A 19,687-nucleotide genomic window follows, 5' to 3' on the forward strand; every position below is an offset into this window, starting at 1 on the left:
AATTTGGTGGACCGGTTGGGTGTCGGACAAGGACGATTCGATTCGATTTTGGTGAAGATCTGATAATGAATCCAGCTCGTACAATTTTGTAAGTGATTCTTCACCATTGAGTGACATGGCCAAAAACGAGGGATAGATCAGGGTATGAAAGACTGGACCTTTGGTGGTTCCTGTGATTAATTTTGATTAAATGTGATTTTGTATTGTGATTTTCTGGTCTATTCTGAGATACAAAATGTAAACTGTTCACCAGGCGGAGGTATGCTCTCTATTGAGTGCCGTTCTAGTTATAAACATTGGACACACACACACACACACACACATACACACACACACACACACACACACACACACACACACGCACACACACACAATAAAGTTCCAGGACTGTTTTTTTTTTTCGACAGGTGGGAGTGCTGATGTGGGTTTCTTGAGGCATTGCAGAGTATGCATTTAAAGTTATTTTTCTTTCTCCCCAGGCAGTATCCAGATGAAGTGTTTGCAAAAATTCCAGAAAATTCCACCAGCAACATTTTGACTCGGCTGTTAAGAACATATGATCCTCGCATCCGGCCAAACTTCAAAGGTGATATTCTAAGTCTAAGGGACAGCATAAGCCAAGGGATATGACTATCTACAGAAAAATGTACAGGCACAGAATACCTCCAGCCAAATTATATTTCTTTGAAATACAGGTTTGTCATAAGTTGCTTATTTTGGTCTCATTAGCAATGCTCCGGATGATTATTTGACATATGCACTGAGATTTGTTCGCATAAGAATAAAACTAAGTCTCTGTAATACTTAATAATTTCCCAGGTGATAGAAAATATAAGACCAACTGTGAAATTGGTTGCTAGGCAAACATTGTACAAAGTAACAGGTTACCTTGATGACCATTTGTGGAAATTTCTGTTTTAGAAATTGATTCCAGCAATAAAATTTCTAAGCGCATTAAAATATGCTGGTTGTAAGAGAATAAAATGTTAATGGGATCAAAAGGACTGTTCTCATTGAATTTAAACCAAATAAATCAAAGGTTAAAAAAAAATGCACATCCCTACACACAACCTTTTTTTTACCCTATTAACCAAACCGAACTAACTATCTTACTTCCAGTTCACTGTGAATCATTCCTTCCTCAGTCTCCTCCTCTCCTGTTTGTTAATTCCTCTGCTTGTTGAGTCTCAGTGTGGCCCCACTAGCCCCCTTTTAGTTTGTCGGGTTTTTTTTCTTATCTTGTGTCATCTCACTCTTCCATGAGCCTCAATCTTGTTAAAAAATATACTTTGCATTGTTACTCTGCCTGTCGCAGCTTGTATGAATGCTTAAACAAAGTTCGATTTAGGCTAGAAAGGAATCCTTGCAGTGCTATTCTACACACATAATTTTTAGCATAAAGGACTTTGATAAAGAGTTCTGTTACATACCTTTTATACATACTGGTAAGGAAGGAAACTATTGCCTTGTAATTCCTTGAATTTGTTTCATAAACCAATCAATATAAAATATTGCTTTTCCAGTAAGAGTAGTTTGTAATATTATTGCAGTTGATTGTGTTATTTAATGAAGATTTCATTTCCCTTTCTCAGGATTTCCTGTAGATGTCAAACTCAACATTTTCATCAACAGCTTCGGAACCGTTCGGGAAACCACAATGGTTAGTTTATACATACGGTGAGGGGTGTTCAAAATGTTCTACGAGCGAGATACTCACAATAGTCCAGGAAACACCAACATTCTTTGTCAATTTATATGGATACACAATTAGTAAGAACTTCGTATGTATTACGTAGTAAGAACTTCGCCCTACATCTGGCAAATAAAATACATAAACTTCTTCATACAGCTGTATATGAACTTTTCTAGAGCATTACTTGGTTCCTCCTAAGGACACTAGGGTAGTACAGCATGCACACAAGATTTTTTTGAATGCCCCTTATTTTGTATTGTTTCGCATTTTCTACAAGCTATGGAATGGCCCTTCTTTTCTATACTTTGCCACATGGCACATACCATATAAAGGGGCCTTTTCTATTCCCCTGGCAATTTGCCCAAGAATAAACATATGATGAATAAACATAAGCGTTATATTTTTGATGATGGGGATTGTGAGAGAGCTTCATATTTAAGAGTACTGGGTTATAATGATATGCAAGCCAAAACACAATCTAAAACTGTTGCATATTCATAATTACCTTAATCAAACAATGACTAAAAAAATTGCAAGTCATGTGATCCAAAATGCAATATAATTACGTATGCGCTATTTAAAGTGTGTCATCATTAGTACGATTCCTGAGTAATTAACAAATTGCAAATTACTATGATTACTTAGTAATTAGCAATATTTAAAATATATCAATACGTACTTAAGTGCATCATAGATCAGAGACCCAGACAAAGGAATCATTTGTAATTGCTTCCTTTCAAATGTATAAAGTCGGATCTTTCGACTGTTTTAAAAGCCTATTGTGCTTGCATTCTGCAAATAGCTAAATAACTCAAGTAAATATAAAAATAGGGACTAGAATGAGCTCCTTATTTAAAAGTTTGCAGCGATTGTATTGTTATTGTTTAATGTAAATGTGGCACATGTTATAAAATAAAAGGCAGAATTGTAGCTTGTTACAAAAGATGGACCTAGTAACAAGTTCCAGTGTCAGCTCCATTGTTTTGGGGCACGTGACCCGCAGTGAGCAGAACGAGGCAGACAATGCAAGCAGACAATACGCTTCATCAAATTTCAATACAGTCTGGCATCCTACCTTGCTCTCCAAACTGTCTGTCTATGGAATCCAAGGCCAACTCCACTCTTTGATTACGGACTTCCTTCACTCTCGTAGCCAATATGAGGCTCTCAATGGAACCCTTTCTTCTCCTCTCCCTGTCAAGGCTGGAGTACCCCCTAGGCAGTGTTCTCGGCCCAATCGTATTCCTAATCTTCATCAATGATCTCTCTGACTCTCTGGAAAATCCAATTTATCTCTTTGCTGATGACTCCACTCTCTGCCGTGTCATCAGTCATCCTTCTGACAGACAGGCAGCTGCCTCTTCCCTCTCATCAGACCTTGACAAAATCACAGTCTGGTCAAACACTTGGAATATGTCTTTCAATCTTGAGAAATCCCACATACTCTATCTGAAAGGACTACATGGCAAATCCTCCCATCTACTTTCTCAACAACCCTCTGAAAGAGATTGTCACTCAAACTGTTGGGTCTTGCTATCATCTATGATCCCTCTTGGCAAGCCACATTTCAAAGTTGGCCTCCAAAGCCAGACGCCGACTGGACATCCTCCATCGTGCAAACTCTTGGCATACCTGAATTCATATCCACCTAGAAGGCTTTCATCCGCAGCTTGATGGAGTACTGCTCTCCCATCTGGGCGGGCTCCCCTGCCTCACATCTTGCTCAGCTTGACGCCATGGAAACTAAGGCTTTCAAGATCATTGGAATCTCACGTGATGAAGCTGAGTCTATTGTTCTGTCACTTCGCTATCGCCGACAGGTCGGTGGTCTCTATGTCTTCTTCTGCCTCATTTCTGGTATTGCACCCTCTGACCTCTCCATGCTCTGTTCCTCCATGTATCTGCAGGATGCACACAGTCCACCAGCAACCACCTCCTAGTGAAACTGCCTAAATCAAGAACCACTGCTCACCTCAACACATTTATTCCTCTTTTTTCCTGCCTGTGGAACCACCTTCCACACTCTTCAATCTCGCTCTTCCCTCCAGGTCTTCTAGGCAGGCGTTCACCAACATCTCATGTCATTCCCCATCCAAAGCCATGATCTTTTATACAACCTTTAAACCACACCCGCCCTTCCCAAAACTTTGCTTACTTATCTTTGCTTACATGAGCACAGCAGTTGAAGTTGGACCTTTGTGGGAATATCATCCATCGCTCTCTATCTCTCGCTCTCTGCTTCATCGTTGTAACAGGGAGTACGGTTCGCTGGAGACATGGATGCTGCTTCAGTATCCCTCACCTCCACTGCATCACTCCTGCCATCTTTCCGGTCCCATAGCTGCATTTTTCCCGCACACCAACGACATGTAGCCACCACCAGCTACCTGCCTGTTAAAATCCTTGCCTGCTGTCCCCTTGTCAGTAAGAGTGTGGTGTGTAGCGTCATAGTGGATTAGGGTTGTTTACTTCTTTATCTTTGTTTATAAGCTTGCATATCCCCCTCTCCCTATTCATATCTGTTGGCAGATTGGTTCATTCCATCCTATTTATAGTGTCTTGTCTACCCTTATCCCCGTATTATTTTAAAATAACAATTTCAACCATAAGTTCCATTGCCCAGATTTGGCTTTGTTGAGAATAACCTTTGGGAATTGTAAGGTAAATCTGAGTGCATGATAATTCGCATTTGAACATAGTGTAGATTACTACCTTTCAGCTGTTCGTGGGATGAAATATTCTGGTGCCAAGGCATAGCTTCATGCAAAAATGAAGGCATGAAAAATTGTAAGCAAAATTATTGGTTCACGAGTTATCAAGTGACCACTATATTCGTCATGTGTGTGTGTCTGTCTGTGTGTGTGTCTGTCTGTGTGTGTGTCTGTCTGTCCGCAGCATAACTACCCGATGATATCATCCAATCTTGATGAAACTTGGGTGGGAGGTTGATATCATGATCTAGTTGTGTCCTGCCTAGAGTGGGCGTATTGCGCCCATTGTGGGCGGAGCCACGCCCGAAAAAGATGTCTTTTTTAGGGGGTAATCGAGTTCAAGCTACATCTTCTCCGAGGGGTTTGGTGGAATCTGACAGGGGTTTCGATATTTGGTTAGGCCAATGTCATGTGTCTAGCTCTAGCCCCACGGAGCTCGATTTTTCATTTTTAGTTTTCATTTTTTTTTCCCCATTTCATTTTTCACCGAATTTTCGGTATTGTGTAGGTAACTAATCTCATAACTGATTATACATTATTTTCTATCATTTCAAGGTCAGTAACCTTCGTTTTGACATTTCCGGGCCTGGCCTGTCCGGGCCTGTTTCGGTTATAGTCCGTCCTTTGTCCTTGAATAGCGCTCGCTCGTGAACCATCGTCGTCTCCTGACTTGTTATTATTATCATTATTAGTCCCCTTCCGGTGTACACCGGAGGGGACTATAGGTTTGCACTCCGTCCCTCTGTCTGTCAGTCCGTCAGTCTGTCACGCAAAGAACAGTTTTCCGGACCTTTTTTTCTAAACGCTTAATGCTAATGATTTCAAACTTGGTGCATGGTTTCCTCATGATAAGTTACAGATCAAGTTCGAACTTCACGACGTTTCGATCATTTTTGACAAAGTTATGGCACTTTGAACTTTGGGAAGTCTGATAATTCTGATGATCCTTAACTCAGTGCCATTTTAAGTTTTAATTTCCTTTAAAAAACATGTTCTCTGCAATAATTGGACCGATTGAGATCAAATTTTCACTGTAGGAGGGAGTCGGGCTGTAGAATATTCTAATGGTAATTATGACGTCACAGGTCACGTGGTTCGGCCGCCATATTGTTTTTCGTGAAAACACGAAAACCCCTTTTTCTCTGCAACAGCTAAACAGATCGAGGCCAAACTTTGCAGGCCGAATCGCATACCCATGATGAACAAAAAAGTCAGCGAGCATGACGTAATGCGTCACATGGTTTCAGAGTTATGACGTTTTTAAGCATGAACCTTTAAAACCGAGCTCCTTCCTCATTTTTGATCCAATCGAGGGGAAACTTCACAGATCTGTTCAGCATGTCAGTCTACTAAAATGTCCTTTTGGAATTTGCGATAGGGCACGTGATTTGGCAGATATATATATTTTTTAATCGTTCGTTAATAATATCGTTAATTAAACGAAAATATTTTAAAAATGGATATCTCTTGTTTATTCTAGAGTTCTCCTCAAGCTGCACCGCGCGCCCTCAGCCTCGTCTGCGAACGTCAAAAGCGCGACACAGCGCGTGCTTTCGGAAGGGGCGGAGCCAAGCCGAGCAACATATATATACACATCGATCATTGATCGTGAACTCGAAAATATAATAAATTACTGATATTTAGCGACTCGAAAGGTTCTTTATCAACAACTTATTTTCTCGTGCTTCTGTGACCTGTCTGCAAGGTGTATAAATCGAAGTCCCGAGTGTGAATCACAGGTGAGCCCGTCCTGAGGTAATTACTATTAGCGATTGGGAACGATTCAGACCCTGTGGGTAAATAACCCTTGCTAATTTCCCCAACAGTTTTCCGGACGACAGACTGCCGGCAGGGGACATGTATTGCAGCGCAATACTCAGAATGCTTGTTTAGCCTGGTATTGGCTTAACGGTTAGGGTGCTGGCTTGGGATCCTAGGACCCTGAGTATGAATCCCGGTCGATCGTTGAATTCATGCCAGGGGGGTTGACTCAGCCCGTCATCCTTCCGAGGTTGGCAAATTGAGTACCAGCTCACTGGTAATTGGGGCACTGCATCGGCAAATTGAGTACCAGCCATAGGCTGCATATGAAACAACGTTATTGGTTCACGAGTTATCAAGTGACCACTATATTCGTCGTGTGTGTGTATGTGTGTCTGTCTGTCCGCAGCATAACTACCCGATGATATCATCCGATTTTGATGAAACTTGGGTGGGAGGTTGATATCATGATCTAGTTGTGTCCTGCCTAGAGTGGGCGTATTGCGCCCATTGTGGGCGGAGCCACGCCTGAAAAAGATGTCTTTTTTAGGGGGTAATCGAGTTCAAGCTACATCTTCTCCGAGGGGTTTGGTGGAATCTGACAGGGGTTTCGATATTTGGTTAGGCCAATGTCATGTGTCTAGCCCCACGGAGCTCGATTTTCATTTTTTTTCATTTTTTTTTTTTTTTTTTCATTTCATTTTTCACCGAATTTTCGGTATTGTGTAGCTAAGTAACCTCGTAACTGATTGTACATTATTTTCTATCTCATTTCAAGGTCAGTAACCTTCGTTTTGACATTTCCGGCCCTGGCCTGTCTGGGCCTGTTTCGGTTACAGTCCGTCCTTTCTCATTGAATACCGCTCGCTCGTGAACCATCGTCGTCTCCTGACTTGTTATTATTATTGTTCATACCACGGCAGATCTAAGACAAACTGAAGACAAAAAAAAGTGTAAACCTTCCTACCTTGTGTCTTATGAAAGCTGACTGAGGCAAAGATTGCTTAACTATGACCTGCTGGCTGTTTGGTAATTCCTTGAGGCCCTGACGAGCAGAAAGCCTACCATACAAGTCATTCCTGTGAGAGAAATGTATGCTGGTGGAGTAGTCAAGGAGTCATGAACCAACGAGCTATTGAAGTATGTTTGTGCCTTTGTATATTGACCTCTGTGCCTTTGACTTGGTTTCTGAAGAAAGGAAAACATGCACAGCTCAAATTGGGCTTGCAATACGGATGCTGATTAGTCGCTTAAATGTTGCGGAAGTGTCAACAACACTTTGATCCTTAATATATTGTGTGTCTACTTGTGCTTCACCTAAAGTACGGTGCTATAATGATCATGGGATTTTGTTGTATTTCAGGATTACAGAGTGAACATATTCATAAGGCAACAGTGGAATGATCCTCGCCTGCGGTTTCCTGACCATATCCGTGGTGTGGAGACATTGACACTTGACCCAGCATTGATTCGCTGCATGTGGCGGCCGGATCTTTTTTTCACTAATGAGAAGGAGGCAAAATTTCATTCCGTCACAAAGCAAAACACTCTGTTGTTTGTCTCAGCAAATGGAGATGTTTTGATGAGTATGAGGTAAGTGACATGCTTTGTAAATCACATTATATGCGCACGCACACACGCACGCGCACACACACCGATTATTAAATATAACCCCCTAACTGTTGTAGAGACATGTTGGTATTGCGTGCCAAACCTCACCCATGTGGATCTACCTTGTTGGTATTGCGTGCCAAACCTCACCCATGTGGATACACCTTGTTGGTATTGCGTGCCAAACCTCACCCATGTGGATACACCTTGTTGGTATTGCGTGCCAAACCTCACCCATGTGGATCCACCTTGTTGGTATTGCGTGCCAAACCTCACCCATGTGGATACACCTTGTTGGTATTGCGTGCCAAACCTCACCCATGTGGATACACCTTGTTGGTATTGCATGCCAAACCTCACCCATGTGGATCCACCTTGTTGGTATTGCGTGCCAAACCTCACCCATGTGGACCCACCTTGTTGGTATTGCGTGCCGAACCTCGCCCATGTGGATCCCACCTTGTTGGTATTGCGTGCCGAACCTCGCCCATGTGGATCCCACCTTGTTGGTATTGCGTGCCAAACCTCACCCATGTGGATACACCTTGTTGGTATTGCATGCCAAACCTCACCCATGTGGATCCACCTTGTTGGTATTGCGTGCCAAACCTCACCCATGTGGATACACCTTGTTGGTATTGCGTGCCAAACCTCACCCATGTGGATACACCTTGTTGGTATTGCGTGCCAAACCTCACCCATGTGGATCCACCTTGTTGGTATTGCGTGCCAAACCTCACCCATGTGGACCCACCTTGTTGGTATTGCGTGCCGAACCTCGCCCATGTGGATCCCACCTTGTTGGTATTGCGTGCCAAACCTCACCCATGTGGATACACCTTGCTGGTATTGCATGCCAAACCTCACCCATGTGGATCCACCTTGTTGGTATTGCGTGCCAAACCTCACCCATGTGGACCCACCTTGTTGGTATTGCGTGCCGAACCTCGCCCATGTGGATCCCACCTTGTTGGTATTGCATGCCAAACCTCACCCATGTGGACCCACCTTGTTGGTATTGCGTGCCGAACCTCGCCCATGTGGATCCCAAGAGGACGTTCCCAACTGCAAAATGTTGTCCTCTTTACGGTATTGTAGTAAGGCATTTATAGACAATGCAGACTATGCTTGTTGGTCACACACCGTGCAGCAATAGCTGTAATGAGACGCCATTTGTCTGTTCTTAATGTACACAGGTAAGAGGTCGTACCATCTTCAACTCTGAAAGCAAGTTCAGCCCAAGAAGAAGATTTCAAGCATTATGCTGTACAGATAAGCTCTAATAAATGTGACACATGTTTTACAACTATCCAATTTTCTATGCTTGTGGCATTTTGAACCATTGCCCCTAAGGCAGAGACCGGCAGAGAAGATAACTGAGAAGGAAGCTGAGGAAGCGATAAAAGCAATGAAGAGTAGAAAAGCGGGAGGGCCGACGGGAGTTGTGGGAGATATGCTGAAGGCAGCAGGAAGTTGGGGTGTGAAGAGAATGACAGAGATCTGTAATCTGGTGGTGAAAGAAGGCCGCATTCCAGTGGATTGGGAACTGAGTACCCTCGTCCCTCTATACAAGGGGAAAGGTGACCCTCTGGAGTGTGGCTCGTACCGAGCGATAAAGTTATTGGAGCATGGAATGAAGGTATTGGAAAGGGTGTTGGAGAGGAGGATAAGGAAGAAAGTGAAGATCGACGAAATGCAGTTTGGATTTATGCCAGGAAGAGGAACGACAGATGCGCTCTTTATTGTGAGGCAGTTGCAGGAGAAGTACTTGGAGAAGAGGAAGAAGTTGTGTCTTGGGTTTGTTGATCTGGAGAAAGCATTCGATAGGGTTCCACAGAAGTAGTGACATGGGCATTGAGGAAGTTACGAGTGGAGGACACAGCTGTAAGGACGAAGGACGGGAACAGTGGTGAGTTTGAGGTGAAGGTGGGAGTGCATCAGGGGTCGGTACTAAGTCCACTATTATTTGTAGCTGTGTTGGAGGTGCTGGCTCGGAATGTAAAGGAGGGTTTACCATGGGAGTTGTTGTATGCGGATGATCTGCTGTTGATTGCGGAAAGTATGGATGGACTGAAGGAGAAGATGAACAAGTGGAAGGAATCGGAAAAAATCGGAAATCGGAAAATAGGTGAATATCAGAAAAACGAAGGTGATGGCAAGTGGTAAAGCATGTGGTGAGGTGGAAAGAACTGGGAAGTGGCCATGTGCTGTGTGAAGGAAGGGTGTCAGAGTGAACTGCATTCAATGTACAATGTGTGCTGAATGGGTTCATCAAAAATGTAGTGGTCTGAGAGGGTCATTAACCAGTGTAGCAGCTACATTCAAATGTAAGGTGTGCACAGAGGGAGCTGCAGATGGAGGAAATGTTGAGCTGGATCTTGGAGACGGTGTGAAGCTGGAAGGTGTGAAAACATTTTGTTACCTCGGAGACATGCTGAATGGAGAAGGTGGATCAGACTCGGCAACGGTTGCTAGAGTGAGATGTGCATGGAAGAAGTTTCGGGAACTGAGTGGCGTGCTGACGAGGAGGGGAGTGTCGTTGAAGCTGAAGGGAAAGGTGTATGCTGCATGTGTGAGAAGTGTTATGATTTATGGGAGCGAGACATGGGTAATGAACGTAGAGCAGCAACGAAGGTTGGAAAGGGTGGAAATGCGAATGGTTCGACGGATGTGCGGAGTATCGTTGAGAGAGAGAGGAAGACAAATGATGATTTGCGAAAGATGATGGGAATAGAGCCTGTGATGGATGCTGTGAAGAGAAACAGGTTGAGATGGTTTGCTCATGTGTTGAGGAAGGATGAAAGTGACTGGTTGAGAAGAGTGATGGAAATGAAAGCAGAAGGAAGTAGAGGACGGGGAAGACCGAGAAAGACTTGGCTAAATATGGTGGAAAAAGAAATGCGGGCAAGGGGGTTAACAAGGGGAGATGCAGAAAATAGGGCAAAATGGAGAAGATTGTCATGGGGACCGCAAGGCTAACCACGCTCTAACAGGGGAAAATGGCCTTAAAATGCCTGTTGTTTGTTGTTGCTCCTAAGGCTTGATTCATGCTATGAGAAGGGTCGCAGAACAGCTCAACGTGTCTGTGACATCACAGTGTTGCTGTAGATTGCAGAACATATGTATATACCAATAAATGAAAGTATGCAACATCGTTGCCATTCATTTAGATTTTCACCCATGTGCCTATAAAACTAGCACTGATGGCTATGGAACATGTGAAGTGGCTATGGAACTTATGAAACAATAAATACTGGAGTTTCATATTTGAAGCATGTTGTCACCTTGTTGTTTGGATTGCAGACTCTCATTGACCTTATCTTGCCCAATGGACCTAACTCTCTTCCCCATGGACACTCAACAATGCAAGATGCAGTTGGAGAGCTGTAAGGAATGAGTGAAAGTACATCATTGCAGTTACATAAATGAATGAACGAATGAATGCACCATGTGGTGATGCATAAAGACCATAGCTTGTTGTGGAATAATTACTCGTATATAAATATAATGAGTGAACATTGACATGTATTCCAAACCAATGTTTGGTTAACTTTTTTTTGGTCCTCATTTACTATTAGAATCTTCCTCACATATTGTCGTGTCGCCAAGGTCTGCCAACGCAGACCCGCCTCGCCGAGGCAATGTGGCTAAATCAAAGAGAATCACGCTTGAGAGGCCAACATACCCCCCTGCCTCTTCCCCTCCCCCCTATCCCCGCGGTTGAGTTTGAAATCCCATCAGTCTCTTAAAGCAAATTCATTTTACTACTTTATACAGTGCATTCAGAAAGTATTCAGACCCCTTCACTTTTTTCACATTTTGTTTTGTTGCAGCCTTAAGCTGAAATCGTTTAAATTCATTTTTTCCCTCATCAATCTACACTCAATACCCCATAATGACAAAGAGAAAACAGGATTTTAGAAAGTTTTGCAGATTTATCAAAAAGAATAAACTGAAATATCACATTGACAGAAGTATTGTCACGCGGACCCTTCCGGTTAAGACCAGGGACCGCGGTTGGACCAGAACGGATTTACTTGAGGCGACGACCAAACACGGATTCGGCTATAAAACGCAGGAGGAAGAAGGGAAGTGGAAGCTGTGGCAAAAGCGCTTACCTTCAGCGAACCGACGGCAGCTGCAGGGAAATTAATGTACTCGACACCGAATTAGAATGTACAAAAATAAACACATTTATTCCGGAACCCGAGACAATGAAACACGACGATAATCAAATAAAGAGCCTAAATTGGGATCCCACACACCTCACTTCAGAAACGAGACACAGGAAGGAATTAATAAAAGAACATGTTCGTCGTGGGATGGTGAATGTGGTGCATCTTAACTGTCCGTCGTCTTGTATTGTCTGCCGTCCAAACACGGCTCCGTTCGGCCCCGCTCACGCGCCACTAGGCCTCGCTCCAAGCTCCAATCGATCGCACACTTCGACAGGCCCCGATGCGACTCGCTCCGCTGCACACCACGAGGTCCCTCGCTCCAAGCTCCAAAGCACCGAGCAACGAGCACCGCTCCAAGCACAAGCACGGAGCACCGCTCCAAGCACCACGCATATGGTGAGCCAACGACCACCAGGACCTCTCAAGACCAAGAAGAAGCGCAAGAGCTTCAAGCACGTCAAAACAGCCAGAGAGCGCAAAGGCTAGAGCTGCGCAAGAGTTCGAGCAAGAGCAAGAGAGAAAATGTCGTTCGGGTCGCCCTTATATAATCTGGGTTACGACGTCAGCCTTGGCGCGCCACCAACCAGCGCCTTCCACCGAACCTCCTTCTTAGTTGCTATCCAAGTTCGTGATGCGACCCGCGGCAGCCATCATCGGCGGTGTCTTGGCCTGGTTTCCTGTCCGTTTTCTTCCCAAGTCATTGTCAGGGAAGGGAATTTAATTACTGTGTGCACTACAGGGCCTGCCTAAGTGTTTATATGGGTATGTATTGCGATAAGTGACAAAGGTTTGATTACCAGGTGTGACACACAGGGGTTTATCTTAATTCCTACACTATCTAACACTCGAACATCCTGGTATGTTCACAAGGAGACATCTTAACCGACAAACTGGACTACACATGGAACTTATTACAGGTAGATTGCCTATCGCGACAGTCGAAGCATGTTACCTATTCAGATCTACCTGGCTCTAGATATTCCTTTCCCCTACAGACATAACACAGCCTCCCCCCCCCCCCCCCTGGAACTGTAGCTCCTGCTAGGTTCACTGCAGGCGCTACCATTCCATTCTTAACACTTACTGTCTCATACTTAATTAACCTACGAAATAAATCAGGAGGGCTGTGGGAAGTGAGTCGGACTTCCTACCTATTCTCCTTAACATGCTAATCCCCTTGACAATCATGCAATCAAATATGTACAATGACCTTATTCGTTGTTCCTGCGGAGGGAGGAAACAAACAACACACCAAAATATACTTCACCACAAACTTATCCTTATCCAAAAATTCAAAACTCTAAACATTTGTACATACCCCGGTCTACAGACCGCGTGCCCCGGTGGATGCCACAAGACGCAACCTTACCTGTGGGCCATCCCAATGCACCCCTAAATTTCCACGGGCCCTGTCCATATGCTACAGGTGAGTGACATGGCTCGGTGGACTTCGCCCTCATTCATTAAACACAAACCCCTTATCCACTCATTATCATTCCAAAACTCATCACTACACAAAATCATTTCAAGCACTTATTTCACCCCCCCGGCAGGACCATGGCATTGATGTCATATACGTGTGTGCATTTCTCTCTAGTCAGCGGGGAGGTACCGCACAACTAAGATGGTGGGGGCACTTCAGGCTGTGGTGCCCGCAGTCCCAAAACAAGTCAGCCGACTTACAAGTTCATTGCCCCCCCCCCCCCCTTTACCTCTTGGCCCCGTGGCAGCCCAACAGCCCTTTCCGCCGTTACCCCGCCGGTGAGGGTCTCCACACACGAGGCTCCGTTGCCTCCTGCTGCCGCGTAGCTCCACGGGTCGCCGGGGGTCTCCTTTACCCCATGGCGCCCAACCAGACCCTCCACCAACGAGCTCCAATTTCCAGATACCACTAGCTGCCAGGGGTAATTGCCGCAGAGGGGGGGGGGGGGGGGGGGCGCAGGCATCGCTCCTCAGAGCCTGATCTGTACCTGAGGACACACACACCTTCCCCACCCACAAGATCCCAAAACACATTTCGTCCCCCGCTGCCATTCAATTCTCCACACCTATTTCAATAAAGAGAAGTCATAAAGAGATGCTTCCATGGCCTGCTAACACAGGAATTCCCCATTCACATTCACTCTTCAACCATAACTCAATTTACATCCTCATGACCACACAAACACAAAACCTTCACACATAAACAAACGCCACCCACAAGACATTTTGTGGCACACAAACCAATCTCCCCACCGACCATGTCAACACTCTCACCCGCCCTCATTCCAAATTACTCATATCCCAATTTATGAGCAAGTACCGAAACCTGGGACAGTAGACATCAAGGCACAACCTTATGTGCAGGTCATCGCAGGTTGGTCGGGTCCAAGAGTGCCATCCACACGACCGAATCCCAAATTTATCCCATGGGGCCAATACATTTCCACAAAATTTCCTTTTATCTGACTGTACTGGCAAGCATGTGGACCCGCCTCCTCCGGTGACCTTTACTACACTACTACGTTTGGCTACAACAGCACCGCCCCTCTACCATGCAAGGGCCATCAGGTAAGTTGAGCAGCCGAAACGCCAACATGGCCCATGAGTGTCCATAAGGGTGTGACCCACCATCCATCCTTCAGCCCCCTGCGAGGAACACGGCTCCACCAGCCCAAGCTGGCCAATGTGTTGAGCACCTGCTGCCAACTTCGCCATTCCCAATGCATTGGACCTGGGGGGCACGGTCGCAGTGCGTGGCATCCACAACATGTCCCCTGCACCTCTCACATCCCCCAGTCCACCCATATGCAGCCCCCAGTGCCCACCCACACTTGACCACACCAAAGGTCCAGTTGACAGCCATGCTACCCCAGGAGACACAATCCCAGAAGATGTGGCCGCACACCTCGGCCACCCATAACACCACGTTGACCCCCAGACTGCCCAAATCCATCTACAACCCGCATCTCAATATTGGCGCCGTCGCCCCCGTAGCCAGTTGAAGGCTGTGCTCTGCTACTCCATTCATTTTTTGTCCCAGCCTCCAACACTTTGGTCTAACACACCTGGATCAATAATGGTGTCACTGCTTTCAGGGTCCACCATGGCTTCACCAAATTCATCCTTAAATTTTTGCATCTAACCCTCAGATTACCCATGCCAATTTTCCCACAATTCACTATTTTCACCAAAGAAGGGTGCTTCTCCATACACTTGCCAGCTGAGCATGTCCCGGTATGCTCGGCTCGTTCCAATCACCGATTTAAATCCATGGCTCTCTTCCCAAGCCGAGAGACCACAAATCACAGCGGCACATCTGTGGAAGATCATGCTCACGCCATCACGTTCCACAGATGCCCCAATGGTTATCCAGTGGGCTATAATCCATCCCTGTCCATGCGGTTTGACCCGCGTCCATAGACCAGCACACCATGGCAGGTCACCACATGCTGGCTGTCTCAGAGTCTCAGGGAGAGGCTGTCAGTGCGCATACCTGGGCGGTCACTACATCAGGCCCTTGTTGGCCGTCCGTGGTGCCGCCACCAAAGTGCGACCTGCAACACCTCCCCCTCGTGGTCCTCATGATACATCACACCAGGTGCCTGTGAGAAATCACCTCAGATCCCCGCCTCTCTCCCGGAGGTCTTAACCCCCTCCAGGGTCCGGTCACCCTGCCAGCCCGAGACGCTTGGGCGGCGCCCCGCTGGACAAGGGACGCCACACTCTACCAGACCCCACATGGGACCGAGGTCGAACCATGACACCCATGGTTGGACCCCACGTCCAAATCTTGCCAGCACAGCCCTCCCAGCTGGCTGATACAATTCAATTTCCAAGTGGGGCAATTTCCCACGAGTCCGACCCCAATGACCTCTCCTGGTCCGAATTCCACAGCCCGGGGACCAACTCGCACCATGGCTGCTCCAAATCAAATTCCCATTTCGATCTAATTTTAGATGTCCTTTAAAAAAAATTTGCCTCATGTGCCCAACCGCAGCTGCAGGTAACAACCCCCTCCTCGGGTTGTTCTGCCCCTCCCTGCAGCTGTTCCAAATTATCTATGGGGACCAGTTTTTCCAAGGCTCTATCTCCCGACTCTTCCATGTCCGAGTCCAGCTCAGGGCCAAAACACCCCTCCAACTGGGTATGCAATTTCGGAGCCTCCTGTACCCAATTGGTGTTCGTGGTGAGGGTCCCCTCGGTCACCTTAACCTCGTCCTGGAGGTATATGATGGACCGACTTGCCTCATCCCCCAGACTCTCCTGGACTCGATCAACCTCCTCCCTGATGATACTGTTCAAGGCCTCCAGCCACGGTGTCAATTCATTCTCATCATCATCCCCAATCAATTCTGGCTCTGACAGGTCTTCAGCCACAACTACCTAGTCCGGTTCCGTTACACGGACCTCCAATATTTTTTTTGCCCCCTGTTGCTCTGAACCACTGCCCTGGCACTGCACAAATCCAAATTCCTCTCCCTGTTGGTGTATTCTGGCATCCACACAAGCCCGACAGCTTTCCAGGTCATTCCCAATTAAACATTCCCCATTTGCTTCCAAACATTCCGTCTCCTCCCGTTTTGAATCCAATTCTGTTGCCCATCCCTGATCCTGTGCCCAAAGTCTATCAGACTGGGTTGCACCCTTTTCCATTTTCAATGCCATCTCCTTCTCTGCTACTTTGTCAATTCGTTCCCCCAGTTATTGTGTTGTTCCCTCAATTTTTCCTTCCAATCGTTCGTTCCTTCCCTCTATTCCATCAATTTTGCCTTCCGATTGCTCCCCACGCTCATTCTGAGCATCAATTTGTTCACTCAGGCTTTCTTTAAAGAAACATTTCTCCTCCTGTGCCTGATTTTCATTCGTTTGCTCTCTATGGCCTTTGATTTCTTTCGATTGGGTTTTTATTTCTTCAGTCCTGGCATCCAATCGTTCACTACAGGCATCACTTTCCTCTTTCATTCCATTAACCTCTTTCCTCATTCCCCTCATAATATCACTCATGCCCCTTAATAATTTTAACATGGCCTGGAAAGACATTGGACCCGTCTCCTGACTCGATCGTTCCGGAGCGGGGAAGGTTTCAACTCTATTCTCAAAACCCTCTATCCCCGGGCCGCTTCCATAGTCTTCGGAATTCCCAACCCGCTCGGCCATCTCGCTCGCTTCCACCATCCGGTGAGAAAACAGTTCTCCCGCCCGCGTATTTTTTTTTACCTCAAACAAAGATTTTTTTTTCAATTGTTCGAAAACGCGATGTTGCGCTTCACTCACAAATTACGACAAAATTTGGACACCCCGGTACTACGATTAATTTTTATTCCGAATGCTGAGCGCAATTTGCCCTCAGCGGGTGTCGAACCCACAACCTTCAAACACCGAGTGTCCGAGGTTCGAATCCCAAACTCCTGACACCAATTGTCGTGTTCTTGGTGATTAAAATCTTCCAAGGAAATGGATTTTCCAACGGGCTTCAACTCTGAGGCGTTCAATTCAATATGACGGTATTCGTTATACGCGCGGGGAGGAAGAGACCGAAGAGCGCATACCTTCACGGATCCTACCGGCAGCCCTCAAACCTGCAATAAATAAACTCAAACCGAGACGAGTTTAAAATGTACAAGAAAATGCCGGCTTTATTAAGAAATGCCGGTAACAAAATAAAACATGGTCAAATACCAATAAATTCCTAAATTGGAGTGCTCCCAAACAGACCCGACCACAGACAAAGGATAAAATAACTGGAAATAAATACGTGTCTGTGTGCACTTAGCTCTGGTCGGCTGGGGTGTCTCGTCAAGGATCGTCCAGATCGTCTGAGGCCTTGGCATCTTTGCGCGCGAAACGCACTCGTTGGCGCGAAGTAGGTCACCCGTGCGAAGCGAACGAGCAGGCGTGCACCGTGCAGCTTGCTCTTCCAGCCGTGCCTGTCCTCACGATCTCTGCACGGAAAACCACAGTTCACGGCCCGTGGCTCTTCCTCCTCACAACCACATGCAAGATGTCCTCCTCACGGCCACTAGTAAGATCTCTGCACACGCCGTTCGCGATGAAGCCTCCTTGCGCAAGAGCAATAGCGAACGTTCACCAACAAAGTCCGGACCCAAGAGATACGAGAAAATGTCGGCACACTCACCGAGGAACTGGTGACAGATGGAACTGGTGACCATTCATCACCAGTTCCAAACCGAGAAGGGCGAGAGGACGTCGATGCTGAGAGAGCCAAAATGCGACCGTTCGCTAACAAGGTCCAGAACGAGAAGGCCCGAGAAGGTGTCGATGCTGAGAGAGATGAAAATGTGATTGTTCGCTATTGGATCCAGAATCAGAAGGCCTGAGAAGGTGTCGGCACATGACCATTAACGATGAGATCCACAACAAGAAGGGGGAAAGAGCAATAGCGGCCGTTCACCAACAGTTCCGAAACGAGAAGGTCCAAGAGGACGTCGATGCTGAGAGAGCCAAAACGTGACCGTTCACTAACAAAGTCCAGAATGAGAAGAAACGAGAAGCTGTCGGCACACGACCGCCCACCACCAGACCCAAACCGAGAAGGAAAAATGTCCGCCGTTCCAAGTATTTTGTATGCGCGGCTCTGATGTCATCAGTGCCTGCTTCACCAATCCCCTAGTCCCTTCTTACCAGTCCTCTGTGCCAATCAAATCCCAGCCAATCACTGCTCATCGAGGCGTGGCTCATGACCATGCCTGTCCTGTGTGCTCACCAAGTCGGTGTTATCCACGGTAATGCTTCATTGCTGGTTTCCGGTTGGTTTTTTAATTGGTGTGTTTAATGGGCGATTTCTGGATAGGTGTCTGTAGTGCGGTGCCATAATGATCATAGGAAAAGGTTACAGAGGCAATTACTTACAGGGGAATAATTACCCATAATCCCTCGCTAACTAACAACTCCACCACTCTGATCGGAACGAAGATACAAGCTTACCCAACATCCGGTCTACACAAATTCCCTACTTATGATACATCGAGGTTTCTTCTTCTTCACGACAGTCAGAGCACACTACCTATGCAATGTACCTGGACTAAGGTATCCCTACCCCCCACAAATGTAACAATATGAGGACCTAAGACGCTATGAGCACACACTCCTTCACTCACAATGGGTGACCAGGCAAGGTCTTTAAGGTTACAGGATGGAAACGGGCTCCAATGCAAGCAGGACTCTTGGGTGAGCGGTATGGACTAGCCCACAGCTGTGGCACCCAGTAGAGAGGGGCGAAGATGAGTGAAGCAGGGTGAATAAAGAGGAGGAGGAGGAGGAGAGGGGGTAGGGGGAACCAACCTCGTGCAATATGTCTTCTACAGCTCCCTCCCACTGTTGAACTCTCAACTGGCTTCTGTCTTCTTCACCTCAGTCCAACTAACTTGTCACTGCCTGCCCCCATGCACAGCCCATTTTTTAAACCTTCTGCACGACCAAGCCCACGGCACCCGAATGTTCTCTTGCCCCTCGCCAGCTTAGCCAATCATGGCCATGATGCAGTTGCTGCTGTGGTGACATCATGCGAGTTGGCTGGCGTCACAGCACCTCTTGAAGCATCGCGGGCTGCGGGGAAGGTTTATCAGCCACACATGGGAAACAGACATGTGCAAAACCATTCTGTTCCCACCCTGCCCTCACTTTGCCTGGGTGCCTTGCCTGGTTCAGAGAGAGGACATGTAGGAATTATACTTTCCCAACGAATCCCTATGTCAACTATAACGCCTCCCATGGCAGATATGATAACAGGA

At 46.4% G+C, this 19,687-nt stretch overlaps 1 protein-coding gene across 3 annotated transcripts in view; it reads left to right on the forward strand.

Moving 5' to 3' along the window:
• LOC144891412 (glycine receptor subunit beta-like) overlaps nucleotides 1-19,687 on the forward strand; it is a 91,193-nt gene that overhangs the window by 16,214 nt on the left and 55,292 nt on the right. For all 3 annotated transcript variants that reach the window (XR_013622943.1, XM_078775076.1, XM_078775075.1), the window contains exons 2-5: nucleotides 480-586; nucleotides 1,593-1,660; nucleotides 7,529-7,758; nucleotides 11,080-11,162. Coding sequence is in view for 2 of the 3 variants with exons in the window: in XM_078775076.1 (XP_078631202.1) it covers nucleotides 480-586; nucleotides 1,593-1,660; nucleotides 7,529-7,758; nucleotides 11,080-11,162 (488 nt within the window). In the remaining variant the exon portion in view is untranslated. The remainder of the gene's footprint in view (nucleotides 1-479; nucleotides 587-1,592; nucleotides 1,661-7,528; nucleotides 7,759-11,079; nucleotides 11,163-19,687) is intronic.

The sequence above is a fragment of the Myxine glutinosa genome, chromosome 1, assembly GCF_964187855.1.
Source record: "Myxine glutinosa chromosome 1, kmMyxGlut1.1, whole genome shotgun sequence".
NCBI lineage: Eukaryota > Metazoa > Chordata > Myxini > Myxiniformes > Myxinidae > Myxine > Myxine glutinosa.